The sequence below is a fragment of the Oncorhynchus mykiss genome, chromosome 7, assembly GCF_013265735.2.
Source record: "Oncorhynchus mykiss isolate Arlee chromosome 7, USDA_OmykA_1.1, whole genome shotgun sequence".
NCBI classification, from domain to species: domain Eukaryota; kingdom Metazoa; phylum Chordata; class Actinopteri; order Salmoniformes; family Salmonidae; genus Oncorhynchus; species Oncorhynchus mykiss.
Window position 1 is genome coordinate 73,135,331 of NC_048571.1, and position 18,463 is coordinate 73,153,793.

Here is an 18,463-nt window from a genome sequence, read left to right on the forward strand (position 1 = left end):
CCATGAGCACAGATGAGGCTCTGGACTCCCTGTCCTTTGGGTTCACAACCTCTATGGCTCCCATCCCCCAGAAACCGGAGAAGGTGAGACTTTGCACTATTAACAGGTTATAATCACTTATAAATCTATTAGAGCCCTGTTCCCTAAAACATGCATAAGGTTACAGAATGATTATTAGTCCCATAGTCTTTTGGGTGAGACTGAGGTCCTGACCAGTGATACTGTAAATAAGAAGTGAGGTGTCATTATAACCCAATGATATTTCATCTGTTGACAGAAAGTGGAAGACTTGGCTGCCATTGATGCCTTGTCTGCTGGCTTCTCAAAGTTTGCTCCACCTCCACCCGCTCCCATCAAGGTAAACAAAGACTGATAATTATTGTTCTTCAACCCTTCAGACTGTCATTAGCATGAGATGGTAAATTGTTATGAGAACCAATGTCAACTGACATAGCACAGTCATAATGGCACAGCACAATGTTTAGCTGTCTAAATCGCCGTGACCCCCAACCAACCTCTCCACTCACTGGACCCTTTTGATCACTCGACTGAGCATGCCTCTCCTTCATGTCAATATGCCTTGTCCATTGCTGTTCTGGTTAGTGTTTATTGGCTTATTTCACTGTAGAGCCTCTAGTCCTGCTCATTATACCTTATCTAACCTATTAGTTCCACCACCCACACATGCAATGACATCTCCTGGTTTCAATGATGTTTCTAGAGACAATATCTCTCTCTTCATCACTCAATACCTAGGTTTACCTCCACTGTATTCACATCCTACCTTAACTTTGTCTGTACATTATACCTTGATGCTATTTTATCGCCCCCAGAAACCTCCTTTTACTCTCTGTTCCAGACGTTCTAAACGACCAATTCTTATTGCTTTTAGCCGCACCCTTATTCTACTACTACTCTGTTCATCTGGCGATGTAGAGGTGAATCCAGGCCCTGCAGTGCCTAGCTCCACTCCTATTCCCCAGGCGCTCTCTTTTGACGACTTCTGTAACCGTAATAGCCTTGGTTTCATGCATGTTAACATTAGAAGCCTCCTCCCTAAGTTTGTTCTATTCACTGCTTTAGCACACTCTGCCAACCCGGATGTTCTAGCTGTGTCTGAATCCTGGCTTAGGAAGACCACTAAAAATTCAGACATTTTAATTCCAAACTACAACATTTTCAGACAAGATAGAACTGCCAAAGGGGGCGGTGTTGCAATCTACGGCAAAGATAGCCTGCAGAGTTCTGTCCTACTATCCAGGTCTGTACCCAAACAATTTGAACTTCTACTTTTAAAAATCCACCTCTCTAAAAACAAGTCTCTCACCGTTGCCGCCTGCTATAGACCACCCTCTGCCCCCAGCTGTGCTCTGGACACCATATGTGAACTGATTGCCCCCCATCTATCTTCAGAGCTTGTGCTGCTAGGCGACCTAAATTGGAACATGCTTAACACCCCAGCCATCCTACAATCTAAACTTGATGCCCTCAACCTCACACAAATGATCAATGAACCTACCAGGTACCTCCCCAAAGCCTTAAACACGGGCACCCTCATAGATATCATCCTAACCAACTTGCCCTCTAAATACACCTCTGCTGTTTTCAACCAAGATCTCAGCGATCACTGCCTCATTGCCTGCATCCGTAATGGGTCAGCGGTCAAACGACCTCCACTCATCACTGTAAAACGCTCCCTGAAACACTTCAGCGAGCAGGCCTTTCTAATCGACCTGGCCGGGGTATCCTGGAAGGACATTGATCTCATCCCGTCAGTAGAGGATGCCTGGATATTTTTTTTAAATGCCTTCCTAACCATCTTAAATAAACATGCCCCATTCAATAAATTTAGAACCAGGAATAGATATAGCCCTTGGTTCTCCCCAGACCTGACTGCCCTTAACCAACAAAAAAACATCCTATGGCGTTCTGCATTAGCATCGAACAGCCCCCGTGATATGCAGCTGTTCAGGGAAGCTAGAAACCATTATACACAGGCAGTTAGAAAAGCCAAGGCTAGCTTTTTCAAGCAGAAATTTGCTTGCTGCAACACAAACTCAAAAAAATTATCGGACACTGTAAAGTCCATGGAGAATAAGAACCCCTCCTCCCAGCTGCCCACTGCACTGAAGATAGGAAACACTGTCACCACTGATAAATCCACCATAATTGAGAATTTCAATAAGCATTTTTCTACGGCTGGCCATGCTTTCCACCTGGCTACTCCTACCCCGGTCAACAGCACTGCACCCCCCACAACAACTCGCCCAAGCCTTCCCCATTTCTCCTTCTCCCAAATCTGCTCAGCTGATGTTCTGAATGAGCTGCAAAATCTGGACCCCTACAAATCAGCCGAGCTAGACAATCTGGACCCTTTCTTTCTAAAATGATCTGCCAAAATTGTTGCCACCCCTATTACTAGCCTGTTCAACCTCTCTTTCGTGTCGTCTGAGATTCCCAAAGATTGGAAAGCAGCTACGGTCATCCCCCTCTTCAAAGGGGGTGACACTCTTGACCCAAACTGCTACAGACCTATATCTATCCTACCATGCCTTTCTAAGGTCTTCGAAAGCCAAGTCAACAAACAGATTACCGACCATTTCGAATCTCACCATACCTTCTCTGCTATGCAATCTGGTTTCAGAGCTGGTCATGGGTGCACCTCAGCCACGCTCAAGGTCCTAAATTATATCTTAACCGCCATCGATAAGAAACATTACTGTGCAGCCGTATTCATTGACCTGGCCAAGGCTTTCGACTCTGTCAATCACCACATCCTCATCGGCAGACTCGACAGCCTTGGTTTCTCAAATGATTGCCTCGCCTGGTTCACCAACTACTTCTCTGATAGAGTTCAGTGTGTCAAATCGGAGGGTCTGCTGTCCGGACCTCTGGCAGTCTCTATGGGGGTGCCACAGGGTTCAATTCTTGGACCGACTCTCTTCTCTGTATACATCAATGAGGTCGCTCTTGCTGCTGGTGAGTCTCTGATCCACCTCTATGCAGACGACACCATTCTGTATACTTCTGGCCCTTCTTTGGATACTGTGTTAACAACCCTCCAGGCAAGCTTCAATGCCATACAACTCTCCTTCCGTGGCCTCCAATTGCTCTTAAATACAAGTAAAACTAAATGCATGCTCTTCAACCGATCGCTACCTGTACCTACCCGCCTGTCCAACATTACTACTCTGGACGGCTCCGACTTAGAATACGTGGACAACTACAAATACTTAGGTGTCTGGTTAGACTGTAAACTCTCCTTCCAGACCCATATCAAACATCTCCAATCCAAAGTTAAATCTAGAATTGGCTTCCTATTTCGCAACAAAGCATCCTTCACTCATGCTGCCAAACATACCCTTGTAAAACTGACCATCCTACCAATCCTCGACTTTGGCGATGTCATTTACAAAATAGCCTCCAATACCCTACTCAACAAATTGGATGCAGTCGATCACAGTGCAATCCGTTTTGTCACCAAAGCCCCATATACTACCCACCATTGCGACCTGTACGCTCTCGTTGGCTGGCCCTCGCTTCATACTCGTCGCCAAACCCACTGGCTCCATGTCATCTACAAGACCCTGCTAGGTAAAGTCCCCCCTTATCTCAGCTCGCTGGTCACCATTGCATCTCCCACCTGTAGCACACGCTCCAGCAGGTATATCTCTCTAGTCACCCCCAAAACCAATTATTTCTTTGGCCGCCTCTCCTTCCAGTTCTCTGCTGCCAATGACTGGAACGAACTACAAAAATCTCTGAAACTGGAAACACTTATCTCCCTCACTAGCTTTAAGTACCAACTGTCAGAGCAGCTCACAGATTACTGCACCTGTACATAGCCCACCTATAATTTAGCCCAAACAACTACCTCTTTCCCTACTGTATTTTATTTATTTATTTATTTTGCTCCTTTGCACCCCCATTATTTTTATTTCTACTTTGCACATTCTCCCATTGCAAATCTACCATTCCAGTGTTTTACTTGCTATATTGTATCTACTTTGCCACCATGGCCTTTTTGCCTTTACCTCCCTTATCTCACCTCATTTGCTCACATCGTATATAGACTTGTTTATACTGTATTATTGACTGTATGTTTGTTTTACTCCATGTGTAACTCTGTGTCGTTGTATGTGTCGAACTGCTTTGCTTTATCCTGGCCAGGTCGCAATTGTAAATGAGAACTTGTTCTCAACTTGCCTACCTGGTTAAATAAAGGTGAAATAAAAAAATTTTAAAAATTAAAATGTAGCCTAGCTTGTTGGACAGCTAACTTGCTAGCCACCTACTGCTAATGCTAATGACATGTTGTATTTATGATACATACAAGATGACCATGACATATAATTTTAACACAGTGTCAGCTTATGACAACTGATATGTCATGCTAACGTTCTGTAGACAGCTTTCTAGTGAAAGCTTGAAATGAGCTGTCCCCTGTTCCTCTCAACTAGAACCTAAGAAACAGTATTTAACAAACCAAATAATCTCTCTTCTTCTTCCAGAAAGCTGAAGAGTTTAAGTCTGCACCTGTGACCAAGTCTCCTGCTCCCCCCGTTGACAAGAAAGCTAATGTGGAAAAGGTAAATAACACCAAAGAAAGCAGGTCCTACATCCTGCATGACTACATAACATAAGCCATGCATAATACACAATAAACAGTGACAAACGCTTATGGCCAGTGTTAAACTGGGATGTCCAATGTTGCAGCTGACGCTGTGCTACTGTTGTGTGGAGTACTTTGTCATCAAAAATGCTATATTCATGCAAATAGACAACAAACTCTTCTTCATTGGTGGGTGTGTCGGTTCTTTTGCTCCTGGTCTCTTTTAAATGGTTGGAGTTATTTAGACTCGCCCTCTAGTGGTGCAGTTGAAGACAAAACTGTTACTGTAATGCTTTGTGTATAACTGAGGTTATTTGTTTGCTTGTTTGTTTACTTGTATCAGAAACCCATGAGCACAGATAAGGCTCTGGACTCCCAGTCTTTTGGGTTCACAACCTCTATGCCTCCCATCCCTCAGAAACTGGAGAAGGTGAGACTTTGCACTATTAACAGGTTATAATCACTTATAAATCAATTAGAGCCCTGTTCCCTAAAACATGCATAAGGTTACAGAATGATTATTAGTCCCATAGTCTTTTGGGTGAGACTGAGGTCCTGACCAGTGATACTGTAAATAAGAAGTGAGGTGTCATTATAACCCAATGATATTTCATCTGTTGACAGAAAGTGGAAGACTTGGCTGCCATTGATGCCTTGTCTGCTGGCTTCTCAAAGTTTGCTCCACCTCCACCCGCTCCCATCAAGGTAAACAGACTGATAATTATTGTTCTTCAACCCTTCAGACTGTCATTAGCATGAGATGGTAAATTGTTATGAGAACCAATGTCAACTGACATAGCACAGTCATAATGGCACAGCACAATGTAGCCTAGCTTGTTGGACAGCTAACTTGTTAGCCACCTACTGCTAATGCTAATGACATGTTGTATTTATGATACATACAAGATGACCATGACATATAATTTTAACACAGTGTCAGCTGTAATAGCTTATGACAACTGATATGTCATGCTAACGTTCTGTAAAGACAGCTTTCTAGTGAAAGCTTGAAATTAGCTGTCCCCTGTTCCTCTCAACTAGAACCTAAGAAACAGTATTTAACAAACCAAATAATCTTTCTCTTTTTCTAGAAAGCTGAAGAGTTTAAGTCTGCACCTGTGACCAAGTCTCCTGCTCCCCCCGTTGACAAGAAAGCTAAGGTGGAAAAGGTAAATAACACCAAAGAAAGCAGGTCCTACATCCTGCATGACTACATAACATAAGCCATGCATAATACACAATAAACAGTGACAAACGCTTATGTCCAGTGTTAAACTGGGATGTCCAATGTTGCAGCTGACGCTGTGCTACTGTTGTGTGGAGTACTTTGTCATCAAAAATGCTATATTCATGCAAATAGACAACAAACTCTTCTTCATTGGTGGGTGTGTCGGTTATTTTGCTCCTGGTCTCTTTTAAATGGTTGGAGTTATTTAGACTCACCCTCTAGTGGTGCAGTTGAAGACAAAACTGTTACTGTAATGCTTTGTGTATAACTGAGGTTATTTGTTTGCTTGTTTGTTTACTTGTATCAGAAACCCCTGAGCACAGATGAGGCTCTGGACTCCCTGTCCTTTGGGTTCACAACCTCTATGGCTCCCATCCCCCAGAAACTGGAGAAGGTGAGACTTTGCACTATTAACAGGTTATAATCACTTATAAATCTATTAGAGCCCTGTTCCCTAAAACATGCATAAGGTTACAGAATGATTATTAGTCCCATAGTCTTTTGGGTGAGACTGAGGTCCTGACCAGTGGTACTGTAAATAAGAAGTGAGGTGTCATTATAACCCAATGATATTTCATATGTTGACAGAAAGTGGAAGACTTGGCTGCCATTGATGCCTTGTCTGCTGGCTTCTCAAAGTTTGCTCCACCTCCACCCGCTCCCATCAAGGTAAACAAAGACTGATAATATTTTTCTTCATTGTAAAACTGTTATTAGCATGAGATGGTAAACTGTTATGAGAACCAATATCAAGTTGTGTCAACTGACATAATTCAGTCATAATGACACATAGCACAATGTAGGCTACCTTGTTGGATAGCTAACTTCCTAGCCACCTACTGCTTATCATGTCATGACATATTAATGATGCTTACAAGATGACCATGTCATATCATTTTGACAGTGTCAGCTGTAATAGTTTATCACAACTGTGATGTAATTTTAATGTTCTGTAAAGACAGCTTTCTAGTGAAGGCTTCAAATGAACGTTCCCCTGTTCCTCTTAACTAGAACCTAAGAAACAGTATTTAACAAACCAAATAATCTCTCTTCTTCTTCCAGAAAGCTGAAGAGTTTAAGTCTGCACCTGTGACCAAGTGTCCTGCTCCCCCCGTTGACAAGAAAGCTAATGTGGAAAAGGTAAATAACACCAAAGAAAGCAGGTCCTACATCCTGCATGACTACATAACATAAGCCATGCATAATACACAATAAACAGTGACAAACGCTTATATCCAGTGTTAAACTGGGATGTCATATGTTGCAGCTGACGCTGTGCTACTGTTGTGTGGAGTACTTTGTCATCAAAAATGCTATATTCATTCAAATAGACAACAAACTCTTCAACTATTCTATGTTATACTTATGTCGGGTTGTGAAGCTGTTGTCTATTGACTTGTGTTTCAGTTTGCTGATGACTTCTCTCTGATGTCAGGATTGGACTCCCCACTGGTCACCAAGCCCAAGACAGATGAGGTTTGTCATATGAGGGCTACAGTTTCTAGGTTGATGGGGTTTAGGTTGGTTTAGGTTGACAGGTTTAGGTTGACAGGGTTTGTTTATCTGGTTTAGGTTGACAGGGTTTTTTAAAACCTGGTTTAGGTTGATTGGGTTTGTTTACCTTCCTATTACTTTACTAAACTGACAACAAATTCTGGTCAGGTACTTCTCTCCTCATGGCTCCTTTCCTTTACATTACCAATAACAGACAAGCTGTTAACAATCATCCTATCACTCCAGTAAATTGACTGTGAGATTATGCACTTCTCTGCACCTCGTCTAATGGCTTGAACCATATGCGTTTATAGACTGTGCCCACCACATCAAGCCAAGTTGACATGGCTAAAAAGGATCCTGCTAAGTTGGTTACGGCTATTGCTGCACCAGCTGCTGCGGCTGGAGATGCCTCTCTGAAGGGGCCACAGACTAAGGTAGACTCCAGTTTACTTTGGTGTATTAACCACGCTACAGTACAAGGCTCTTGAGGGTGGAGCTATCCCTGGGGTTAGGGGGCTATCATTGATCACTTGTTTGTGTCATTGTCATTTTTTCGCTGTTTTCACACAATGTATCCAAGATCATGAATTAACAGATGGGCACAGTAACAGAGACTCAAAGTGCATTGGACGCAGTGAAGGATGTCTACTGTACCATTTTACATTTTTATGTAAATACGGTATTTATTTTTTAGAAATTAGCAACAAAAAAAACAACCTGTTTTCACTTTGTCATTATGGGGTATTGTGTGTAAATTAATAAGAGGAGAAATTATGTAATCCATTTTAGAATAAGGCTGTAATTTAACAAAATGTGGAAGAAGGGAAAGGGTCTGAATTCTTTCCGAATGCACTGTATATAGTGTACAAGCCTTCCACAACCATAAGACCAACTAATCATTTCATTATTTTATCAAAATAGTTTAACCTGCTTTTTTTGCTATAATTACTGATCTGGCTTTAAAGTCTGTCTGTGAAAATGCCCTTTTTTGTTACAAATGTAAGTAGAACCAAGCATAATGCACATTCACTAATAATGACTAAGTTCTTGTAGTAGGCATTAGGCTATATAAAATGAGCACAGGTCTCAATATCTAATCTTTAGCAAATCTTTTTATATTTCAAGTTTAGCCAGCTTGGATCTATTTGCTAGGTAACAAGGTTGAACAGTTTAATTGTTATGAACACACCCTTTTGTCTGTCTCCAACCTTTTATTAAAGCATGTTAGCCTGTCCACTTTGTTCAGATGTTGAATTCAGGTGGTCTACCTTATTTCTCAGAATGAGAACGAATTGCCAATTCCGTATATAATAGTTTGTTATGCTTATTGCACATTTATAAAACACTGGCGAGACCGCGAGTACAACAGAATGTGGCTAAAATGCTGCTAGCGGTACCCAATGCGTGAGCTCAATCAATTTCTTTAATACTCTAGTTTTAAACGTGTCGGCTCTGCGCGCAATTTGAGTAGTTGAGACATAAAAAGGATATCATTAGAAAAGTTAACTTATCCCCTATTACAGTAAAATAATGTTTCAATGTGTTTTGGTGTCCATATGACCGATTCTGTTGCACCAAAACTAAAATGCAAATAGCGAGTTGAAACCGCTTGTCAGAGAGGAAGATGTGATCTCTCAACTTTGTTGGCGTGAGAGGACAGGTGTGTAAATCATAGAGAGAGAGGCAAAGCGAAAGGGTTCGCTCTCGATCAAATCTGTCCAAAATAAACCCAATCAATGCGTTTCTATGGGTTTATTTTAGACCTAAGCTTGCTAAGGCAGAGACGTGCATCTCTTCATTATATACAGACCTCTCGTGTAAATGGGGAGATGCACACCGCACAGAAGGAGCGAAAGAGACGAGACCAAAAATACAACACGAGAACATGCGGAAGTAAACGCTCTTAAAAAAGATAAATAACAACCTCGATTCTTGCGTACAGGCATTTGGAATATCGCGCAAGAACAAAAAATCTAATTAATCGAATGAATTCAATGTATCGCCCAGCCCTAAAGTGAGATGTCATTATAACTCGATAATATTTAATCTGTTGACAGAAAGTTGAGGATTTGGCTGCCATTGATGCCTTGTCTGCTGGCTTTTCCAACTTTGCTCCACCTCCAACCGCTCCCATCAAGGTAAACAAAGACTGATAATTATTGTTCTTCAACCCTTCAGACTGTCATTAGCATGAGATGGTAAACTGTTATGAGAACCAATGTCAACTGACATAGCACAGTCATAATGACACAGCACAATGTAGCCTAGCTTGTTGGACAGCTAACTTGCTAGCAACCTACTGCTAATGCTAATGACATGTTGTATTTATGATACATACAAGATGACCATGACATATAATTTTAACACAGTGTCAGCTGTAATAGCTTATGACAACTGATATGTCATGCTAACGTTCTGTAAAGACAGCTTTCTAGTGAAAGCTTGAAATGAGCTGTCCCCTGTTCCTCTCAACTAGAACCTAAGAAACAGTATTTAACAAACCAAATAATCTCTCTTCTTCTTCCAGAAAGCTGAAGAGTTTAAGTCTGCACCTGTGACCAAGTCTCCTGCTCCCCCCGTTGACAAGAAAGCTAATGTGGAAAAGGTAAATAACACCAAAGAAAGTAGGTCCTACATCCTGCATGACTACATAACATAAGCCATGCATAATACACAATAAACAGTGACAAACGCTTATGTCCAGTGTTAAACTGGGATGTCCAATGTTGCAGCTGACGCTGTGCTACTGTTGTGTGGAGTACTTTGTCATCAAAAATGCTATATCCATGCAAATAGACAACAAACTCTTCAACTATTCTATGTTATACTTATGTCGGGTTGTGAAGCTGTTATCTATTGACTTGTGTTTGTGTTTCAGTTTGCTGATGACTTCTCTCTGATGTCCGGATTGGACTCCCCACTGGCCACCAAGCCCAAGACAGATGGGGTTTGTCATATGAGGGCTACAGTTTCTAGGTTGATGGGGTTTGTTTATCTGCTTTAGGATGATGGGGTTTGTTTAACTGGTTTAGGTTGATGGGGTTTGTTTACCTTCCTATTACTCTACTAAACTGTGACATTGTCATTTTTTCGCTGTTTTCACACAATGTATCGAAGATCATGAATTAACAGACTGACACAGTAACAGAGACTCCTCAGTGCATTGGATGCAGTGAAGGATTTCTACTGTACCATTTTAGCCATTTATCAGACGCTCTTATCCAGAGGGACTTACAGGAGCAATTAGAGTTAAGTACCTTGCTCAAGGGCACATCGACAGATTGTTCACCTAGTCGGCTCAGGGATTCGAATCAGCAACCTTTCGGTTACTGGCCCAAAGCTCTTAACCGCTCGGCTACCTGCCACCTGATTTACCATTCTGCAATTTTTTTTGACTACATTAGAAAGAGGGTGCTCTTGTTCCTGCATGAGTTCTACCTATGTAGGTTTGGTTGAATTGAGCCCACAGCCATCCAGAAGCTCAGTTGGGTATAGGAGCTGAGCAGTATCCCAGATAGTAGCCTAGTGTTTTATTCACTAACCTCTCCTGCTCTGGGTTACAGGTACAGGTGGAAGTAGTTCCCCCAGGAGCTAAGGCAGCCAAAGAGGTAAAACATCTCTCACTTTTCTCTCTATTATTAGTTATTAAGTTTACCAATTTTATTACATTAAACATCTATATTTATTACATTCAGATAAGTTATTACATTAACCAGTGTTATTGCATTAACTGTTGTTACAGGGTGTCAATACATTGAATTTATTATTTTTCTGTTGTATACATTGAGTATTAATTAATCCTTGATTGTAGCCAGCACCCATGTACCCAGCCAAAGCTACACCTCTTACCACGGGAGGAGGCAATATTGTAGGGGAGGCAACAACGCCATGGAAAGCTGAAGTACCAAAGCTTCAAGAATCTCCGGAACAGACAGCCAAGGTAGATGGCAGACAGTCGAGGAGTGTGGGGCCTCTCTCTTTGGATCTTTATTCTTTACGCGACCTGGCTCTCTTTACGCTCACTTCCCCATTCAACACACTCTTCCTGGGTCATTATTCCATGTGTTATGTCTTCCTCATCTCTCCCGTGATCTTGAGGTTTTAGTCGTTCATCCACCCCTTTATATGGTATTCTATCTTCCTCTTCTCTCTGCCGATATATTTCAAAACATATCTCTGCTTTGGACTTCCTTACTTCTGGCCTAGAAGGTGTCTGTGTCTAAGTGGGAAGTGGACAGACACTCTTATGCTTACTTTTAAGTCTTCCCAGCATGCCCACATTTGTGGTATGCTCAACACGTCAAGACAACCCATGTCTGTCACATCTGTTGTCACCACAGAAAAACCACAATATATTTCCACTTTTTCTTCTGGTTGCATCACACCATATATAGTATTGCTTCTGGGATTGTTTACCTGGTTTAGGTTGATGGGGTTTGTTTACCTGGTTTTGGTTGATGGGGTTTGTTTACCTTCCTTTTACTCTGCTAAACTGTGACTACAAATTCTGGTCAGGTACTTCTCTTCTCACGGCAACTTTCCTTTCCATTACCAATAACAGACAAGCTGCTAACAATCATCCTATCACTCCAGTAAACTGACTGTGAGATTATGCGCAGCACTCTGAACTCTTCTCTGCACCTCGTCTAATGGCTTGAACCATATGCGTTTATAGAGTGTGCCCACCACATCAAGCCAAGTTGACATGGCTAAAAAGGATCCTGCTAAGTTGGTTACGGCTGTTGCTGCACCAGCTGCTGCGGCTGGAGATGCCTCTCTGAAGGGGCCACAGACTAAGGTAGACTCCAGTTTACTTTGGTGTATTAACCACGCTACAGTACAAGGCTCTTGAGGGTGGAGCTATCCCTGGGGTTAGGGGGCTATCATTGATCACTTGTTTGTGTCATTGTCATTTTTTCGCTGTTTTCACACAATGTATCCAAGATCATGAATTAACAGATGGGCACAGTAACAGAGACTCAAAGTGCATTGGACGCAGTGAAGGATGTCTACTGTACCATTTTACATTTTTATGTAAATACAGTATTTATTTTTTAGAAATTAGCAACAACAAAAAACAACCTGTTTTCACATTGTCGTTATCGGGTATTGTGTGTAGATTAATAAAGGGAGAAATTATGTAATACATTTTAGAATAAGAATGTAATTTAACAAAATGTGGAAGAAGGGAAAGGGTCTGAATTCTTTCCAAATGCACTGTATTTGGTGTACAAGCCTTCCACAACCATAAGACCAACTAATCATTTCATTATTTTATCACAATAGTTTAACCTGCTTTTTTTGCCATAATTACTGATCTGGCTTTCAAGTCTGTCTGTGAAAATGCCCTTTTTTGTTACAAATGTAAGTAGAACCAAGCATAATGCACATTCACTAATAATGACTAAGTTCTTGTAGTAGGCATTAGGCTATATAAAATGAGCACAGGTCTCAATATCTAATCTTTAGCTAATCTTTTTATATTTCAAGTTTAGCCAGCTTGGATCTATTTGCTAGGTAGCAAGGTTGAACAGTTTAATTGTTATGAACACACCCTTTTGTCTGTCTCCAACCGTTTTTTAAAGCATGTTAGCCTGTCCACTTTGTTCAGATGTTGAATTCAGGTGGTCTACCTTATTTCTCAGAATGAGAACGAATTGCCAATTCCGTATATAATAGTTTGTTATGCTTATTGCACATTTATAAAACACTGGCGAGACCGCGAGTACAACAGAATGTGGCTAAAATGCTGCTAGCGGTACCCAATGCGTGAGCTCAATCAATTTCTTTAATACTCTAGTTTTAGACGTGTCGCCTCTGCGCGCAATTTGAGTAGTTGAGATATAAAAAGGATATCATTAGAAAAGTTAACTTATCCCCTATTACAGTAAAATAATGTTTCAATGTGTTTTGGTGTCCATATGACCGATTCTGTTGCACCAAAACTAAAATGCAAATAGCGAGTTGAAACCGCTTGTCAGAGAGGAAGATGTGATCTCTCAACTTTGAGGCGTGAGAGGACAAGTGTGTAAATCATAGAGAGAGAGGCAAAGCGAAAGGGTTCGCTCTCGATCAAATCTGTCCAAAATAAGCCCAATCAATGCGTTTCTATGGGTTTATTTTGGACCTAAGCTTGTTAAGGCGGAGACGTGCATCTCTTCATTATATATAGACCTCGTGTAAATGGGGAGATGCATGTTTGAATGCTAAATGACGAGACAGAGGCATTGATGCGAGTTACCAGTCTTGTTCAGTACATCACAACACATCCGGGTATCTCAAGCACCCCGGTAAAACACAAGAGTTGCAGTAATGAACATTTACCAACAGATGGCATCACTGTGCCATCTTACACCCATAACATCTTCCCTTTAATAAAATAGGACAGGAGGTGTCAATTCACTAACAAAACAAACCTAGTAACAATTTCCAACATGAACAGTTTAGTATTTTTTTTTTTTTTTTTTTTTTTTCCAGAACAACAACACATTTTGATATTCTCTTCACTTTTATCTCTGTCAACAATCCCTGATGGGAAACCTACAGATTAAGTCTTTTTGGTGGCTGGGACAGACGCCCGCATCGTGAAAAGACAGGGGGCTTGTCTGCGAGGACTGCGGGTTCCCGCACAGGCGTGTCACCTGAATGTCTAAGGGGAGAATTGATGGGTGAGGGAGCGGCCGACCTGTGATCCCCTGGCTCTTCGCCCAGTGCCTCAGGGCCCATGTGACTTGCTGGGGTTCTGTCTTTTGTCATGCGACCCCTTTGACCATCAGGGTTCTGAGTAGGTGCTGGCTCAGCAATCCGAAGGTCAACCCTGTTACGACGGTACAGTGATCCATTCACTTCGACCAAGTAGGAGCGTGGTGCCACTTTCTGTACACAGGATCCGAGTCTCCAGAGGCCTGCCCGGTCCCCTGGTAGTGGCTTCATTCGCACCGTTTCACCCACCCTGAGCTCAGGTAAGTCTTTTGCTGATTTGTCGTAGATTAACTTGGAGACCTGTCTTCTGTGACGTAGCTTCACCAGCACGTCTGTCACCACACATGGCTCCAGGAGAGTGCTGGCTACTGGCAGAGCTGCTTTTAAGCGCCGTGCCATGAGGCGCTGTGCCGGGCTGCTGTCCATGCCTTCTGTCGGGGTATTGCGCCACTGCAGGATTGCTTTCCAGGCATCTTTGCCCTCTCGCAGAGCCTTTTTGCAGAGGTTCTTTGCGATTTTTACTGCGGACTCTGCCTTCCCATTAGCTTTTGGGTGTCGTGGTGATGAAGTGACGTGCTCGAATTCCCATCCTGCAGCAAATTTTCGGAACTCAACTCCTGAGAATTGGGGTCCATTGTCTGAAATTACCCTATCTGGCTGTCCATAGCGGGCAAACTGAGCCTTGCAGCGTTTGATCGTTGTCTCTGCTGAGAGGTCGGGGAGGAGGTCGATCTCCCAAAAGTCTGAGTAATGATCGACTACCAGCAGAAAGTCTTTGCCACTGTGCTGGAAGAGATCTAGACTTACTATCTGCCAGGGGCGCATCGGTAGCTCGTGGGACATCATCGTCTCTCTCTGTTGCTCAATGGCATATTCATTGCAGATTGTGCATTTACTGACATAGTCTTTAATTTCACTCTGCATTCCTGGCCAATACAGTGTGTCACGTGCTTGTCTGTAACAGGCCTCACCTCCTATGTGACTTGAGTGCACGCGTGCCAACATCTCAGGGCGCAGAGACCGGGGAATAACGACTCTCTGACTCTTGAATATCACTCCGTTTTGAACACTGAGCTCCTCTTTGATTGGCCAATATTCCCTGACGGCTAAAGCAGTTTCTTCCCTGCAGTCGGGCCAGCCCATCAGAATCACAGACCTCAATGCCTGGAGTTGCCCGTCCCTGTCTGTGTGCTGTCTGATTTGTATAAAGCGCTGGTCCGTAACATTAAGGTAGTCAGCCTGGTTGATGTGTTCAACATCCACTTGCTCTGTTTGCAAGCTGCACACTGCGTGTTGTTCATGCATGGAGCGTGTGTGAGTGCCTGATGCAGTAGCCCTGCTGAGCGTGTCACTCACATACATCTCTGGCCCTGGCTTATACACCACCTTGAGGTTGTAGTTTTGTAGGGCCAGTAGCATGCTCTGCAGTCGTTTTGGGGCATTCAGGAGAGGCTTGCTGAATATAGCAATAAGGGGCTTGTGATCGGTCTCTGCGGTAATATTGTCGCGCCCGTACAGGTAGTGGTGGAAGCGTTGGCATGCAAACACAATGCTGAGGCACTCCTTCTCTATCTGGGCATAGTTCTGCTCTGTTGGGGTGAGTGCCCTAGAGGCGAATGCCACAGGCTGGCCCTCCTGCATGAGGCAACAGCCAAGTCCATACTGGCTTGAGTCACTCTGAATCGTGACAGGTTTTGACACATTGTAGTATCGCAGTACAGGTGTCTGGGTGACCAGTTGTTTTATTTCCCTCACCGCTGCGTCATGTTTTGGGAGCCAATGCCAGATGGTGTCCTTGTCCATGAGCCTCCTCAGTGGCTCACACACTTCAGAGAGCCGCGGTAGGAATTTGGCCAGGTAGGTGACGAATCCGACGAAGCGCTGCACTCCCTTCACGTCAGATGGGTGGGGCATTTCCAAGACAGCCTTCACTTTTTCAGGATCCGCCTTCAATCCGGTGGAGGACAAGATGTGCCCATGAAAGCGGACCTCTGGCACTTTAAACTGAAGCTTTTTTATGCTTAGCCTTAGCTTGACCTGTCTGCATCTGACCATCAGGGCCAGCAGCTTGGCGTCATGGTCACATTCTGCCTCCTCATCACTGTCCCCACAGCCCACTACGAGAATGTCATCTGCTATGGGTTCCACGCCACTAAGTCCCATCAACAGCTCATGCTGTTTCCGCTGATACACCTCTGGAGCCACGGAGACACCAAACGGAAGCTTCAACCACCTCTTCCTGCCCCAGGGTGTCCAAAAGGTGGTCATGTAGCTGCTGGGCTCGTCGAGCTTGCACTGCAGAAAGGCATCTCTGGCATCCACGAGCGTGAAGACTCTGGCCTTTGGGAGCTTGTAAAGAACATCCTCCAACGTGGGCATAATGTAATGTGAACGTCGCAGAGCCCGGTTGAGGTGTTTAGGATCAATGCATATCCGTAGCTTGTCTGGTTTCTTGACGATAACCATATTACTTATCCAGTCCGTAGGCTCGGTGACGGATATGATGTGGCCATCTGCTTCGTATTTGTCAAGCTGAGCCTTCGTAGCTGCTTTCATGGCCACTGGTACATTGCGGGGTGCACACTGGACAGGCTGGATTTCTGCGTCCAACTCAAAGTGGACTTCCCCAGGAACTGACTCGACCGGTGCGTTGAAGACATCATGGTACTTGCTTAGGAGTGTCTCCTTGCTCAGGGGCCCAGCCTGGACTTTGTCTATAATGTTAAGATCAGCTGGGATGGTGAAGTTAATAAGTCCAAGGCGCTCGCATGTAGAACCTGACAGTAATGGCTGTTGACTAGCCTCAACTATTTCAAACTCAAGGGTGTATTTCTGGCCACGTAAAACACACTCTGTCACAAACAGGCCTAAAGAGGTCATGAACTGGCCTGAATACAGTTTCAGCTTGGTGCTACTCTGTGTGAGTTTGTCTCTGGGCGCAAGCCTCCTTTTGTCTTTAAGGCTCATAACGTTGCATGTGGCCCCTGAATCTAGCTGGCATTGCTGTGGTTTATTATTAAGTAGCAGAGTGACAAACCACTTTTGTCCTTTTGCCCTCACTGCCCCTATGCACTCGCTAGCATGTACATCCTCTGTGCTGTCGTTCCATTCATCTGTGTTTGTTTCCATGGAGTGCACTTTACCCTCCTTTCTCTTGCTTTTCATGCAGACCCTTGTGAAGTGATTAGCTGTACCACAGGATTTGCATATTTTTCCATAGGCTGGGCAGTGTTCTTTTCCTCGTCCATGAGAAATGCCACAATATCGGCATGTATTGAGGTTGTCTACTGCAGAGTTGGCTGTAGTATTAGCATTAGCTGTGGCAAAGGGGAATTTCTTTACTGGCTGCCTGAATGTAGCATTTACATTGTCCGTATGTTGCCTTTCTAGCTCCATGGACCTCATCCGTATATCAGTAAGCTCTGCTGCACGGCATGTCTCCACTGCCAAGGCCAGCGTCAGGTCACGTTCTCTCAGCAAACGTCTGCGGGTGCCCTCATCCGTTATGCCAAGCACAATCGTATCTCTGATCAGTTCATCTCTTAAAGCACCATAGTCACATGTAGCTGCCTTTTCCCTTAACCTAGTGACAAAGCTGTCAATGGACTCCCCGTCCTCCTGTTTGCAACGACCGAAAACATAACGCTCGTAGATGACGTTCTTTGCTGGCGTAAAGTAATGTTCAAGAGCATCAAGAATAGCTATAGCGTTACCTTGCTGTGCTGCTGTTAGGTTCAGGTTGTGTTTGTATACGTGTCGGCATTCAGTTCCCATTATAGTCCTCAAAGTGGCAGCCACTACCTCATCTTCCTTTTCCAGAAGTCCCGTTGCTAGCGCGTAGTCCTCCCATTCACCTCTAAACGTATCCCAGTTCGTGCTCCAATCCCCGCTGAGCTTCATAACGGCGGGAGGGGGAATGTTCGCTGCCATGTCTAACCGGTGCTAACAACACTGAAGCTAACTAGCAAACTCACTCTAGCTTAAGGCCAATTCCGGGCGAAATTTTACACAAATAAGCATTTGTTTGTAAACCAGAGCAGGTGACTCTAATTTGCGGAAAGCATGGTTAGTTATCCGACTCTGACACCATGTTTGAATGCTAAATGACGAGACAGAGGCATTGATGCGAGTTACCAGTCTTGTTCAGTACATCACAACACATCCGGGTATCTCAAGCACCCCGGTAAAACACAAGAGTTGCAGTAATGAACATTTACCAACAGATGGCATCACTGTGCCATCTTACACCCATAACAATGCACACCGCACAGAAGGAGCGAAAGAGACGAGACCAAAAATACAACACGAGAACAAGCGGAAGTAAACGCTCTTAAAAAATATAAATAACAACCTCGATTCTTGCGGTACAGGCATTTGGAATATCGCGCAAGAACAAAAAATCGAATGAATTCAATGTATCGCCC

General features: G+C 43.5%; 1 protein-coding gene across 1 annotated transcript in view; it reads left to right on the forward strand.

Annotated features, from left to right (window-relative positions):
• The window catches only part of cast (calpastatin long), a gene marked incomplete at its 5' end in the record, with an annotated part of 43,139 nt that overhangs the window by 18,037 nt on the left and 6,639 nt on the right, over positions 1–18,463 (forward strand). Inside the window, 1 exon segment of the mRNA NM_001124538.1 lies at positions 11,791–12,135. Coding sequence (NP_001118010.1) covers positions 12,043–12,135 — 93 coding nt within the window.